Consider the following 14106-nt stretch of genomic DNA (forward strand, 5'->3'; position numbering starts at 1 on the left):
ACAACTGAGAATGAGAAAGTTTATTGACCAAACTGAATGGGCATATATGTATACTCATTCATAGATATATCTCTTTGTTCCCTAGAAAATTAGACCATTAATGGTGAATCTTATTCCTTAGAAATGAAAGTCATTTCTTGACCAATCACGTGCATTTGTCATCTGGTCGATTTTTGACTGGCCCAATCTATCAATTATTTTGTTCGTTGTTAATCTTTTTAACACCCCTAAATGCCCTGGTAAGGCCGAGAGTAAGGGAGAGTCCGCTTTCCCTCTCGAAATGCCAGGGAAGTCCTACTCACTGGTGTTGTTTACGAAATTGAGAAGACGAAAGGCGAATATCCGGCGCCTTAACCGGGTTGGTGGACACAGAGAGTCCACCTACGGGAGTTGGAAAACCCTGATTCCAAGCCAATAGTGCACATGGGCTCCAGTATCCTGAAGGAACAAATGGTTTATGAACCAATTGTTGGTCACCGGCTTTCATGGGACCTCATCTCCTTACTATGCTCCACTGCCTTGCGGATCAGACCTTCAGGTCGGGGGCTTCGGTAGTGGCCCCCTAAGAAAACCACCTGCTTCGGTTTGGGCACCCGGGCAATATCACAGCCCTCACACATCAAATGAGATTTGTGTGGCGCATATGTGTCTTTTTAACACTGTTGGTTAGTAGAGTAAATTTCTCTATGGATTTAAATTAGAGTTTATTTTTTATGTAGTGGACTCGAGAATGTCTTATTCTGTGCTCATCACTTCAACATATCTGCTTTCTAATGCTGTCGGTATTTGTTTTAGGCCTTGAATCGGTGGGTGTCACTTCAAGTACTAATATGTTATCTATTAAACTACTAATCCTAGAGAACCACTAAATTGTTAAACATTACTATCTACAACTCAGAGTGTTGGTTTAGTGGTAAAGGTGTTTAGCTTTCAGTCGTTAAGTCCTGGGTTTTGACCCCGCTCTGTCCACTTCGGTTCGGGCAACCGGCTAGTATCATTAGCTCTCACACTTCGAGTGTGGCTACATGATTTAATCAAATTGAAGTAAGAAGAAACCTGTAACGACAAAACAATATCTAGACGGTTGTTCAAAGAACCCATATTTCAACAGAGACTGACCAGATTTCAATGGACAGCCAGAACAAATGAATAATTAATCACTGTATTAAAAAGAACTGTAATTTTTGTGAGAAATTTTAATTAGGTCAGGTTGTGTAACGTTGTACGTTCAGTTTTTTCTTTCATTACAATATTATAAAATTATATTTCTTCAATTATAAATAACTCCGCCTGTATCTCTTCTAGAGTTACCGCTGGTCCCAAGCCCGGGTAAAGGAGGAGGGTTGGACATGGGGTCGTCAACCCCATCCGGTAGAAGAAAATTTTGCTAAACAAACTCCAACCAGATTAAACAGATTGAATCATTCAAACTCTGCCCTGGGAGTTGAAGGAAGAGTTATGACGCTTCGTGATGAATGCCGGGATTCTTCGGAAGTCACGAGGCCGATGCCCCTTCTAACAACCAGGGCAACAATTTGCATCAGTAAAAAATTCACAAGGTCAATGGAAGACGTGAGAACCAGGAAAGGAGCTGATATAGCTTCAGATTGTCACCTGGTTGTGACCAAGACGAAACTGAAGCTAAAGAAACATTCGACAACTAGAGAAACAGCATTAAAAACTTTCAATACAGTCTTCCTTCGACGTACTGATAAGCTCGACGAATTCAAGATAACTCTCAACAGCAGGTTCTAAGAATTACAAGATCTACTCAAAGAAGAAGAAACTTCTATGGAGGACCACTAGAGAGGGATAAAGAGGCATTAATTTCAACGTGTCAGGAGGTGCTGGTCTGCAACAAGCATCATCATACGGAATGGATCTCTATCGAAACCCTGGACAAGATTCAAGAAAGGGAGAACAAGAAGACAGCAATTAACAACAGCCGAACAATAACAGAGAAAATCAAAGCACAATCTAAATACACAGAAGCAAAGAAGCAGAGGAAGAGCGTTAGAGTCGACAAGCGGAAATACGTGGGAGAGCTAGCAACGATAGCGGAAGAAGCTGCAAGTGAAGGAAATATGAAACAACTAAATGGAACGAAGAAACTGGTAGAGAAATATAGTAAACCAGCGAGATCGGTTGAGTACAAAGGGGGCAAGCCAATCACTGAAATTCAAGGGCAGGAACAGATGGGTAGAACAATTTGATGAACTCTTGAATAGACCAGCTCTAATAAATCCACCGGATATCGAAGCAGCACACACAGACCTTCCTATAGATGTCACTCCACCAACGATCCAGGGAACCAGGATGACCATCAGACAAATGACGAATGGGAAAGTAGCAGGACCTGACAATATACCAGCTGAAGCACTAAAGTCAGACATAGAAGTAACAGCAAACATGCTCTACACTCTTCAAGAAGGTTTGGAGGGAGGTACAAATGCAGACAGACCTGAAAGAAGAATACCTCATCAAGATACAAAAGAAAGATCTGAGCAAATGTGAGAACTACAGAGGTATCACAATACTGTCAGTACCAGGAAACGTTTTCAACAGTGTTGCTGAACCGGATGTAAGACTCAGCAGACGTCCAACTTCGAGACCAATGGGCTGGATTCCGTAAGGATCGGTCATGCACAGACCAAATTGCGACACTACGGATCATCGTTAAATAATCAATTCAGTGGAACTCGTTACCATACTTCAATCTCATCGACCATGAGAAAGCATTTGACAGTGTGAGTAGAAGAGCATGGAAACTTCTTCGAGACTACAGAGTTCATAAGAAGATCGTCAAGATCATTCGGAATTCATACGACAGACTAGACTACGACGTCGTGCATGGAGGACAACTGACAGATGCGTTCCAAGTGAGGACCGGAGACAGACAAGGTTGCTTACTCTCTTCCTTTCTCTTCCTTCTGGTGGTTGAATGGATTATGGAGACCTCGACATCTGAAGGAAAGCAAGGAATAACAAGGATGACCTGGCCCTTCTATCCCATGCACATCAACAAATAGTGTATCAGCAGCCTCTGCATCAGTATGCCTCAACATACACAAAGGAAAAAGCAAGATCCTCAAATACAACACAAAAAACACAAACCTGGGAGCTATCGAAGATGTAGAATCTTTCACGTATCTGTGTAGCATCATCGATGAACGTGAAGGATCTGATACAGACGTAAAGGCGAGGATCGGTAAAGCAAGGGCCACATTCCTACAACTGAACAACATATTGAGCCCGAAACAACTGTCAACCTACATCACAGTCAGAATCTTCAATACGAACGTCAAGACAGTCCTACTGTACGAGGCTGAAACGTGGAGAACTACTACAACTGCCATCAAAATGGTACAAGTATTTATAAACAGTTGTCTATATAAGATACTCAATATTCGTTGGCTGGATACCATCAGCAACAGCCTACCGTGGGTGAAGACAAACCGGCTTCCAGCTGAAGAGGAAATTAGGAAAAGACGTTGGAAGTGCATAGAACATACATTGTGGAAATCACTAAATTGCATTACGAGGCAAGCGCTAACCTGGAATCCTGAAGGGAAACGGAAAAGAGGAAGGCCGAGGAACACACTACGTTGGGAATTGGAAACAGACGTGAAAAGAATGAATAATAACTAGACAGAACTGGGAAGGATTGCCCAGGACAGAGTTGGATGGAGAATGCTAGCAAGGAAGTCAATTATAAACAATCTTACTGGCGTATATGTGGTTTTAGTGAAGGCTTGACGACGATTTCATCTGATAATGGAGCGTCTTAGCAGTACATAATCACTGCCCTATCTGAGATTGAATCTAGGACCTTCAGTTCTTACTTCGAGCTGGGACGTACTCTCAAACCACTGAATCCACTCAATCTACGTTGTAGCACGACAGTAAACTGATCCTGTCGATAGTGACTAACCCTTTCCCATTGTGGTTGGATTTCATCTGTCACAATCATCCACTGGTAGTGTAGGAACTCATCTTAAAGTTAGACATTATTATCCATATGCTTTTATTTTGGTGATTGATATCCAGTCTGTGATGAATAACAACCTATAAATTAAACTAATCTCCACAGATCTGTCAACCATTCAATTTGTTCGTTAGTTTTTCATGTTAGAAATTTGCATTATTGACAATGAAATAAAATCCAATTAACACTAACCTCTTTTAACCCCTTTTCTCCTTTCCAGGTGGTGTTGTTGAATTTGAACAATATTATCCACAATGGAGACGAGTTTGTAGACCGTTAGAATCTACGGGTAACTTGATTGTCACTTTCAGGAAATTCATTTATGGTAAGATGTTTTTTTAGCTCGTTTATGTATTTCTATGTGTTTCCATTATTAATTTTTTCTCCCTTGGCAAATAGTCGTTTTGCTGATTCTGTCTGGGAATAATTGTGACGGCTTAGCTTAAGTTTGATTGACGCTCTATAAAATTTTGGACTTGACAACCGTACTACCTTACTACTGCTAGGATAATAAAAAACAATTAACGTTGAGAACATTATTCTACGAGACGAAATGAAACGATATGCATGAAGAATAGTTAGCCTGAAGATTCAGAGGAAGATAAAGAGTGCATTCATCTGCCTCACTGTTACTGATTTTCAGCCGTGTCACCAAACGTCGCTAATTACTAATCGACATCATCATACAGATCACTACCAGGTAGTCTGCAAATACCTATATGATTCAGATCAACTTTCAACGTCTTCATGGACTGATGTCACGTTTCAGTTTGTTCACCTAATAGCTTTTTCCCAATCTATTCCTATACCAGACAACATTCGTCGAGGTAGGCGGTGGTTGGGGATATCTATAACATGTCCCAACCACGGTTGATATAAATTCACAACCTCATAACCAAACTTATCTGTTTGCCTAGTACTCTATGCACAACTTCAGCATTGCTAATGCAGTTGTTCGATGATTCGCGAGCATAGCTTCTAAGACAATAATGATTAAAAAATCCTACAGCCTACGCAATTCTTTGGTATTCATAGGGAAATATAACACATGTCCCAACCGAAATAATCGATTTTCATTGTACAACTGACCACAGTTAGATGTTCTCCTTAGTCATGAAATATTTTTACCTTTTAAGACATTTTTTATATCCCAGAAATCAATATACATTGGACGAAATATTGTTTTGTTGAGCGTGTGAACAATACATGCCTTCTTTATTGACTAATCTTAAAGTATTATTGCAGTTTTTAGAGTTATAAAACACCTTGATAGTGTTTAAATTATTCTGTTTTATTCTAATCAATAAAAGCTTGTACATCATATGGTCGTGTAACTCGATCTTCAAGCAACACAACATTTGGTGCACTTCAATCCGGAATTAGTGATTCTATTGGAATGTTGTCCAGTGCTGCATTGAATCCAATAGGAAGTTTTGGATCACGTAACTCCACGGCTGCATCAATCCCATGTGATAATTCAGTCAATTCATTTAATGATATCACTGTTCGTGAACAAATAAATACATCGAGTAAAAATGAATTGATCTCGAATTTCGCTCAATTAGATATTCAGTCTACTAATTCAACTACTGAATCTGATTTAAGTAGTAATAATAATATAAAGAAATCAAAAAAACTTTCAGCTTGGTTATCATTAGTTCGTGAAGCGTTAGCAGCTGCTGTTGCTGGAGCAACAGCTTTGGACGCTTTGGATGCATTCGCTCAACAACAACTTCAACAAGAACAATGTTTGTTAGCTGAAAAACAGAGAAGAGCATCGAAGGAGCAAAGTTTCGAAGAGGCAAAATTACGTGGATCATGTGTATTAGTGCAAAGTCGAAAAGGAACTGATCGAGCTATTCTCGTGGCTAGTTTGATTCAAATCATATTAAATCCTGAGTCTAGAACTATACAGGGGTAATTGGGGTTAGCTTGTTTGGAGGGGTTTTTCTCGTAGTACTGTTTACAGTATAATTTTCAGTTTATACTATTCTCTGTGAATTGTAACAGCTGAAAATAATTCACTATCCCTAGTTTACATTAATTTTCAGTTCAGTATATACAAGTTTCATTCTTCCTACTCATAACAAGTTGGTAGTGGCATTTATATCATAACAGTCTCGGGAAGTTGAAGTATCTGTTCAGTACAAAGCGTCAGCTATTTTATGTAAAAGTTGTTTGTGAAAATTCATCCACTGTATTTTCTCTGAGTTAGAGATAGTTGGACAGTAGTTTTTTAGATCTTTGGTTTTTCATCAATTAATGGGAAGTATTGAATTGTAATTGGTGGGAAAAAACTACAGCTTTTCTAAACAAATCAACTATTGATAAGTTCAACCCTCGTTGCACAATCTAATGACTCTCTGGGTTTAGTAGCTCCCCGAATAACGCGATGGACATTTGAAACGAAAGGTACTGGGTTCGGGTCCTGATATATGCATCGGAACTGGGATGTCCATACGTCCAACTGACAGGTCCTTATTAGGACGAAACGCAACCCGGAGTTTACTGCTAACCATTTTCCAACTTTATATAAAAACATAATGCTAATATCGAGGTAATTCACCCAGGATACGTGTATAAGAAAAAAAGAATAATCAAAATTTAACTACTAGCATCATTAACGGGAAGACTCAATCTCTTACAAACAAGTAGTACAAATCAACGATTGGTTGTCTGTTCACTGTTTCTCAAGGAGAAACACTTTTTTCTGCGTTAAATGATTAATGATCAGTTTCTGTTGAAGGAAACATTCTTGATACACATAAATTCGGTAACAATCGTGGTGGATTATAATAGTTATTGATAATATCTTCCAGTTATCTCTATTTTGAAATTTGCACTAACAGTTTCGTTTCGTTGCGCCAATAAGTTATGTTAACTTGAACCAATGTACAAATATTGTAGGTTTATTTTATTTTATTATTTATTTGAACACATCAATATTGGTACAAAGGGGCATCCAATACATATGCACCACACAGGTCACTTGATACTGTCCGGGTGCCCTGACCGAAACAGGTGGTTCTCTTAGGGGGCCTCACCTGGAGCCTTCGACCTAAGGGTCTGATCTACAAGGCAGTGAAACAATGTCAGGAGACGCAGTCCCATGGTAGCCTATGACTAATGATCGGTTCGTATGCCATTTATTCCTTCAGGATACTGGACCTCATGTACACCATTGGCTTGGAATCAGGGTTTTAAAATTTTCCAAGTGGACTCTGTGTCCTCCAACCCAGTTAAAGCGCCGGATATTCGCTTTTCGCCTTCTCAATTTCGTAAACGACACCTGTGGTGCGAGAAATCAGTGAGTAGGACTTAACTGGCAGTGGCTGTATACCTGGAACGCCCGCGTGGTAGGCGAGCATTCTACCATTGAATCACCGACGCGATGTTCTAAGTTCTACAGCACATATGACTAATGCATCTGTATGACCTAATGTTCTAACCATGAGACATGAATATTGTAGGTTTGTTCGTTTTGGGAGTCTTTGGCGACCACCACTGAGGATGAAACAACTAAGGTATACCATATGGATTTATGATGCTGAGATTAAAACAATCAACTGAAAACCTGAGTGCATTAGACACCTATTTCGTATTAGTACGGGACTGACTCTTTGATCTCACCAGGGGTCGGACCTAGGATCTTCAAGACTAGTGGAGTCGCTTAACCTCCAGATCACTTAGTCGTCATGTATTGGTTTACATTTTTAACTTAAGTATATTCATGATATTACGTGACTATCATTTGAATCCTTGTGAGATCGTGGATACACATTACTGATTAGTCCCGTACTAGGATGTAACAGGTATCTAATACTTCCTGCTTTTTATTTAAGGTCTAATGAAGGCTGGTTCGTGATATGAAACTTCAAATACTAATACATTTTGATTAACTGTCATCTTTTTTCGTTTAATCTTGTTGCGTTCACAACTATTTAGATTTCAAGAACTTATCGACCATACATGGTTAAACGCCGGACATCCATTTGCAGATCGTTGTCAAAATTCCGCTTTCTCTCTTAAACCACCAAAAGATGAGAGTCCAGTGTTTATTCTATTTTTGGATTGTGTTTGGCAAGTAGGTGCGTTTTTTTTTATTTTGAAAAGATTTTTTAGTAAAATTGAATTTGCTCCATGTGTAGCATCAGTAACTCTTACTTTTAATCATAATCCTATCCCCAATTCTAAATCTAGTCTTAACTCAATCTTATTTGTTAATTCTATCGAAGCGTTCAATTATAGGATTAAGATACATGTGAAACCAAAGTTAAAAAAGAAACAACAATTGTCTAAAATAAATGGTTCTATTATTAAGGAATAATGCATAAATTAGTTACTAACTTGAACTTTTGAGATATCTGCAGTAATTAACTCGTGGGTATGTTTGGAAAGCGAAAGAATTCCTTTATTAATAACATAAAGGGTGATTAAAACATATGATAGAGTAAATGATACCTGCGTCTAATGTTAAAAACTTAGCAACAATTGGGACTGCATCTCTTAACATTACTCTACTGCCTTGTGGATTGGACCTTTAGGTCAAAGGCTCCGACTGTAGCCCCCCAAGAAAATCCCTTGTTTCGATTTGGGCGCCCGGACAGTATTCCAGCCCTCACATAAATTGAATGATAAAGTGTGGTACATATATATTTGGTGCATTCTCATACCAATGTCTATGTGTTTAAATAAACAAATATTTCGGTTTGAAGATTCGTGTAGTATCACTAGTCCTCATATTTAGATTGTAACTTCAAGCCAAATCCTATGAATCTGTACGTGGTGAATGGGTTTCTATCAACATTTATACTAGTTAATTATGAGATGCAGACTACTTGGTTGGAGTCCGCGTGACTATCGTAACCAATGGTTGGAGACTCTTGGTGACATGGCTCAGAATCGATCACAATGGCGTAGGTGTGTACACTCTCTATCATCCCTTAAACTAAGAGATTAAAATCGCTTCATATCTTTCTTTCTACTAACTAATTCCTTCTTCCTGTACTATATCCTTATTGCAATCTTTCTTTTATATATTACCACCTCTGAATTAACTACTTTTATGAATCCGGTGTTCGTCTTGTTGTGTTAATGAGGTATGGCAACTTGGACAGATGCATATATGTGACTGGTCCTACGTTGTAGCTGACTGACTGACTAGTTAAGTATATGTTAAATGAGATATGTCGTTCTAATCAAACTATCTTCTGTTTCCTTATGATGAATAATGTTATTGTTATATACTCATTTACTGACTCTTTTTTTTTCTCATTTTGTTTTTCTTTAGTTACTTCGTCAATATCCGAATTCATTTGAATTCACTGATGAACTGCTTTGTATTATTGCAAAACATGCTTATTTCTCTGAATATGGTGAGTATTAGTTACATTATTATTGTTGATGTATTCATTGTAATAATTCGCTTTTCGTCCACTCATTTTCGTAAACAACACCCTCGCCACGGGAAGGCAGTGAGTAGGACTTCCCTAGCAGAGGCTGTATACGCGTGGCCGTGTGAGAGCATTTCGAGAGGGAGGGAAGGCCCACCCCACTCTCGGCCATACCAGGGCATATGGGTGCTTTAACCGGATCCCAAACCAATGGTGCACATGGGCTACAGTATCCTGAAAGAACAAATGGCGTATGAAACAATCGTTGGTCACCGGCTACCATGGGACCGCATCTCTTCACGATGCTCCACTGCCTTGTGGATTAGACCTTTAGGTCAAATGCTCGGGGTGTGGCCCCCTAAGAATGTGAGTTCACCTCCTTATTGCCAACTTATCACTACATTCAGCTACTAACCATTGAAAGTTGATTTTTCTATAGTCCAGTCAATAAATATGCGTAATCGAGCCATAAAAGCTTTAAAAAATTTGATCACAGTTTATAAGAAAAGCCTCTCGCTACTCAGTTAAGTTAGCTGATTTAAAGTTTTTGTTCCCGAAATACAAAGTGGTCATGAAAGAGAACAACATGCATGTCAAGATGATACAACATGAAATAACAATAGAGCGATTGAAAAAAACAACTAACGTTTAGCGGACTAGTTGAAGTTAGATATTAACACCGCTGGATGCCGACCGGCTCAGTGACTTGGTGGTTAAGCGCTCGCATGCTAGACCGATAGGGTTCGTGTCCCGCGAGGCGGGGTCGTGGATGCGCACTTCTGAGGAGTCCCACAATAAGACGTAACGGCCGTTCAGTGACTCTAGGTTTTCCATGGTGATCTAACCTCAATTGACTCATGATCTCAACTATTGAGTTTACTACAATCTCCACAAAACCCCTTCTGAAACTGAAGTTTCATCAATTTTATTCATTCTGAACTACTTCTCAATTGTGACCATAAATATATTCGTCTCATGTATCTTCGTTTTTTTATTACACTATCGAAATTTATCAAATGGACTAATTACTTTAAATGTCTCATATATGTTTGAATTATTCAAAATATCACTGAAAGTTTCTACTTGTTAGGGATTTCCAAATGTTTGGTTATAGTCTGATCATATGAACAAACTATATTTCCTCGACTTCAGTTCATTATGAATTACAGAGATAGTGAATCAGATACCGAATGGTATAAGAAATCATTCCATGTTTTCATCAGTTCATTAGATTTACAATCATTCTGCATCATCTCTGTGAATAGCCTCCGTTGAAATACTCATTTACTCATTCTCTCAGTTCAATGTAACTCATTTCATAGGTTGATTACAGTCGTATGCTACAATTTAATTTTTCTCGGTTTTTTTCTTCTTCTTGAAGGTACATTTTTGGGCAATTCTTCACAAGAAAGAGAACAATTGGATATTTCATCTAGAACATTTTCTTTATGGTAAGTTAATTGCCAAGTGAATAGTGCAAACTTTTCAATGAAAGTTGATATAATAGATCAATTCAAAATCACCAAATATTTAGGAGTATGTGATTGGTTGAGAAATGATTTTCCTTTCTACGGAATATGTCTAATTTTTGAGGGGAGTGTATATACCATCTATTCAGCTTAGCCAGATATACTTTCTTCCTCATTTGTGTTTTTTCTCAGGGTAACTGAGCTTGTGTACATGAAGAGTACGTATCATTATCAGCTTTCGGACATCGCGCATCACAACAGTTTCTTTCCTCCTCACAGACTATATGAGTGGTGTATCTAAATGACCGATTATTGAACACCAGTAATGAATAAGTCAATTGATTCCATGGTTTAGTCTGTCACATTATGGCTGTAGATCTTACTGTCTTGTATCTTGTAGTGGTTTTATTTGCAATATAGAAGAGAATCTTCCCAATGATCTTCCAGACGCCGGTTATGTTTGTGGCCACGCGTATATAGCCTCTACTAGGGAAGTCCTACTCACTGCCTTCTCGCACCATGGGTGTTGTTTACGGAATTGAGAGGATGAAAAGCGAATGTTCGGTGCTTTAACCGGGTTGGTGGACATGGAGAGTCCACCTAGGGGAGGTGAAAAACCCTGGTTCCAAATCAATGGTGCTCATAGGGTCCAGTATCCTGAAGGAACAAATGGCGTATGAACCAATCGTTGGTCACCGGCTACTATGGGACTGCATATCCTTACGATGCTCCACTGCCTTGTGGATCAGACCTTCATGTCGAAGGCTCCGGGTGTGGCCCCCCAAGAAAACCACCTGTTTCTGTTTGGGCACTCGGGCAGTATCACAGCCCTCACACATATCAAATGAGATTTGTGTGGCGCATATGTAACTGATGTCCCCTTGTGCCAGTTTTTATGTGTTAAAATAAATAATAAAATATGTTTATGCTACTACCATACCATACGTATTTCAGATTACAACTGTTCATTCTTGTTGAGATGTTTTAATTTTTGTTTTTCTAATCTACAATTAACTCATGATGGTCGTCTGAATATCCATCATCTCTCCTATACACACTTGGTTTTTATAGGATCAGATATAAAACCCTCGTTAAATAATTTTTTATTCTCAATCCGTAAAGGATATAATTTGAGCAAACTGATTTTTAGCGTAAAACAGGTATTTTATTAGCATTGTTGGGTAGAAATTATTTCAAACTTGACTTTTTTGTACGCATAATTGGATATTGGCTAGAATCTATGGACACCTCAGTGTCCATGTGCATATTGAGACTCGGATCCAATGCCTATCCTTTCAAACACCCGTCGCGTTATCTACTGAGCTACTGAGTTCCTACAACAATTGGCATATGCAACAGGAATGAATTTTAATTCATTTGTGGAGGTTGTTTAAATTTTCATGCTAATGTTAATGATAAGCCAGTGGCTATTTGTACTCAGTAGCTAAGTGGATAACAATTTAGGCGTTTAAAGAGAAACATGCTTGATTTGAGTCCTCATGTGAACATCAGCATTGGATTACAGGTGCATCCATTTGACAAGTCACAAGTACGACAGGACGGCCATACTGTACTCCACTGTTAACGACTATCCAACTATACTTAATAGTAATATCGAGGCTATCCACACTGGATGCACACTGGCCAAAACAAACTGATTATTTGTTGGGTTTATCATCAACGGTATGATTCAAGCAATCCTCACAAATCAATTGAGCTTCCTGTTTCTAATTATTTTTCTCAGTCTACTTATTTTTATCAGAAGGGGTTTGTGGAGATTTTTAGAAATTTTCACAGATTGAAATCATGAGTCAGTTGAAGCTAGACCACCATTGAAAACCTGGAAGCACTGGACGGCCGTTTCGTCCTAGTATGGGACTCCTCAGCAGTGCGCATCCGTTGTAATTGTAAAGGGTGTGTTTTTTAAGTATAATAGTTTATAATTATTAGTGGTTGAAATGAATTGTGTTATTTCGTTGTTTAGTCGTCCACTAATCTTTTCTCATTTATCAAAGGTCGAGTTTAGTGAGCAGTAGTTTGTTCTGTCCTACTTTATGGTTATAAAGTATCCTTTAAAGGAATAAAGCATATTTGTAGGCTATTAGTATTCGGTCATAGGTATCTTTGAAGCATGACTCATGCATTTTGGGACCACTAAGTGAGCAATGCCGAGGTTAAACTCAGAGTAGTAAGTGAGGGTGGCAAATAGATTGATGAGATAGTGAATCTTAATCAACTGAGGTGGTCTAAACATCCATTACGTATGTGTAACCGCTACCTACCTTGTCGTATGATGTTTATAAATATAGAAGTAGGTTGGGAAGAAGATAGGGGCTACCAAGACGTGACAACAGTAAATGTAGTCATTCACCATTGAACTGATGTGTTTAGGTAAATCCATAGTACGTGATGTAGATCCGAGTGGCTGTCGTAACCAATGGTTGGGGATGTTGCGTTATATTGTTGAGACTCAGTCACAATGCTATATATGTTTTCACTCTATTGTCCTTCAGGTGTTGTTTTTTGTTCCCTGAATTCACTTTTACGGAATCATCTCTGTTCGCTATGTTTTTTTTTATTGTCCCTACCGAGTCTGTTATTACTTCTATTCTAGGATTTGTAATGATCTTTTTCTGTCCTGATATAGTGTAGCAACTTGAACTGATTCATAAATATCCCAAGTTCGATATTACTTGTGTGTATTCTCCTTCCAGACGTAGACATATAATCACTGTCATTTCTATCGTCAGTGTTTTTATAATGTCAAAATATATTATTAGTGTATATTTTAATCTTTTCCTAAGGTCATACATCAATCAACCATTTGTGACTAGTCGTTTACAGAATCCATTTTATTCTGGTCAAAAAAATGATGATAATTCTCAATCAACAACCATAATTGATGGTAGTTATGCATGTTGGCCTTGTTTATCTGCACAAGCATTAGTGAGTAAATTGATTGTTAATTTGATACAACTGCTAAGAGAAAGTTCATAAGTCATCAGCTATTAACCGCTTGATTCCATATTTTGTGTGTTTGTAGGTTGCAGTGTTGTTTTAAATCCATTATCAGTCAAAAACAACTTAGAACTGGTTACATATGTCCATCTATCGAAGTTGCCCACATTGCACATCAGCACAGCGTGAGATTAACACCAAGTTAGAAGTGTTTAGAATCCATAAATTGTGGTTATCACAATAAGTTGTAGTATGGTGACTATTAAGTCAGTCATCACAGGATATTCACATGTCAACAAAG

The 14106-nt window shown here is 38.4% G+C and overlaps 1 protein-coding gene across 2 annotated transcripts in view; it reads left to right on the plus strand.

Annotated features, from left to right (window-relative positions):
• The window catches only part of MTMR9_1 (Myotubularin- protein 9), a 34582-nt gene that overhangs the window by 8001 nt on the left and 12475 nt on the right, over positions 1-14106 (plus strand). For both annotated transcript variants that reach the window (XM_051217113.1, XM_051217112.1), the window contains exons 6-11: positions 4206-4310; positions 5296-5902; positions 7931-8069; positions 9276-9360; positions 10760-10829; positions 13652-13793. In XM_051217113.1, coding sequence (XP_051065746.1) covers positions 4206-4310; positions 5296-5902; positions 7931-8069; positions 9276-9360; positions 10760-10829; positions 13652-13793 — 1148 coding nt within the window. The remainder of the gene's footprint in view (positions 1-4205; positions 4311-5295; positions 5903-7930; positions 8070-9275; positions 9361-10759; positions 10830-13651; positions 13794-14106) is intronic.

The sequence above is a fragment of the Schistosoma haematobium genome, chromosome 6 (genome assembly GCF_000699445.3).
Source record: "Schistosoma haematobium chromosome 6, whole genome shotgun sequence".
Classification (NCBI taxonomy): Eukaryota; Metazoa; Platyhelminthes; class Trematoda; order Strigeidida; family Schistosomatidae; genus Schistosoma; species Schistosoma haematobium.